General features: G+C 59.4%; 1 protein-coding gene across 1 annotated transcript in view; it reads left to right on the forward strand.

The window, feature by feature from the left end:
• The window catches only part of LOC139637981 (PH and SEC7 domain-containing protein 1-like), a 30,150-nt gene extending 29,369 nt beyond the window's left edge, over window positions 1-781 (forward strand). The window contains exons 12-13 of the mRNA XM_071511987.1: window positions 24-167; window positions 350-781. Of these exons, the coding sequence (XP_071368088.1) occupies window positions 24-167; window positions 350-616 (411 nt within the window). The 3' untranslated portion in view covers window positions 617-781. The remainder of the gene's footprint in view (window positions 1-23; window positions 168-349) is intronic.

Consider the following 781-nt stretch of genomic DNA (forward strand, 5'->3'; position numbering starts at 1 on the left):
TCTCCCGGACACTGTGCTTGCAGGAGGAGCAAGTCAAATCCCATGAAGCTCGATTCCGTGCCATCTCCACTGAACTGGCTGAGCTGCGCTCCTATCCTCCTGACCGCAAGGTGAAAGGGCGCGAGCTGGACGAGTACCGCCAGCGGGACGAGTATCTGGAGTTTGAGGTAAGGTGGACTCCTCCGTCTGGGAGCTTCAAAGGACTCACAGGAAAAGAAATAAATGGGAAAGTCAGTCAAGCATTAAGTCATTATGATAGTACTGCAGCTCCCTCCTAAATTTCTTCTTCTCTCTCTCTCTCTTCATGTCCCCTCCCCCTCCACACACACACCCACACTTCTCTTTATAGAAAACGCGGTATGGGACCTACGCCATGCTGCTGCGGGCCAAAATCCGAAGCGGTGAGGACGACCTGTCTGAGTTTGAGTCACAGCTGCTGGAGGACAACGGGCTGCAGAGGGCCCACTCCAGCCCCACGCTGCAGGACAGCAGCCAGGCCAGCCAGGCCAGCAGCACCAGGGACGGGGGCAACAGCAGCAAGGCCAGTGGCTGCAGCAGCAGCAAGCCGCGGCAGGAAGGCCAGAGACACAGCTACCGACAGGCCGTCAAGAAGTGAGACGGGGCGGGGGCGCCGGGAGCGGCACGGCGTTGCACTGCCAGCGGCAGGCTGTCTCCCTGCACAGGTTTTTATTTGAGATCCAGGAGGGTTCGGAGCTCTGCTTGAAGGGGGAACGGCGGTGAGGGTCTACCCCACGCCCTCCCCCAACCATGACGCCCTACC

The sequence above is a fragment of the Centroberyx affinis genome, unplaced genomic scaffold, assembly GCF_046629955.1.
Source record: "Centroberyx affinis isolate AG114_WGS23_722 - 3 ecotype Tasmania unplaced genomic scaffold, CSIRO-AGI_Caff_v1 ptg006025l_1, whole genome shotgun sequence".
Lineage (NCBI taxonomy): Eukaryota > Metazoa > Chordata > Actinopteri > Beryciformes > Berycidae > Centroberyx > Centroberyx affinis.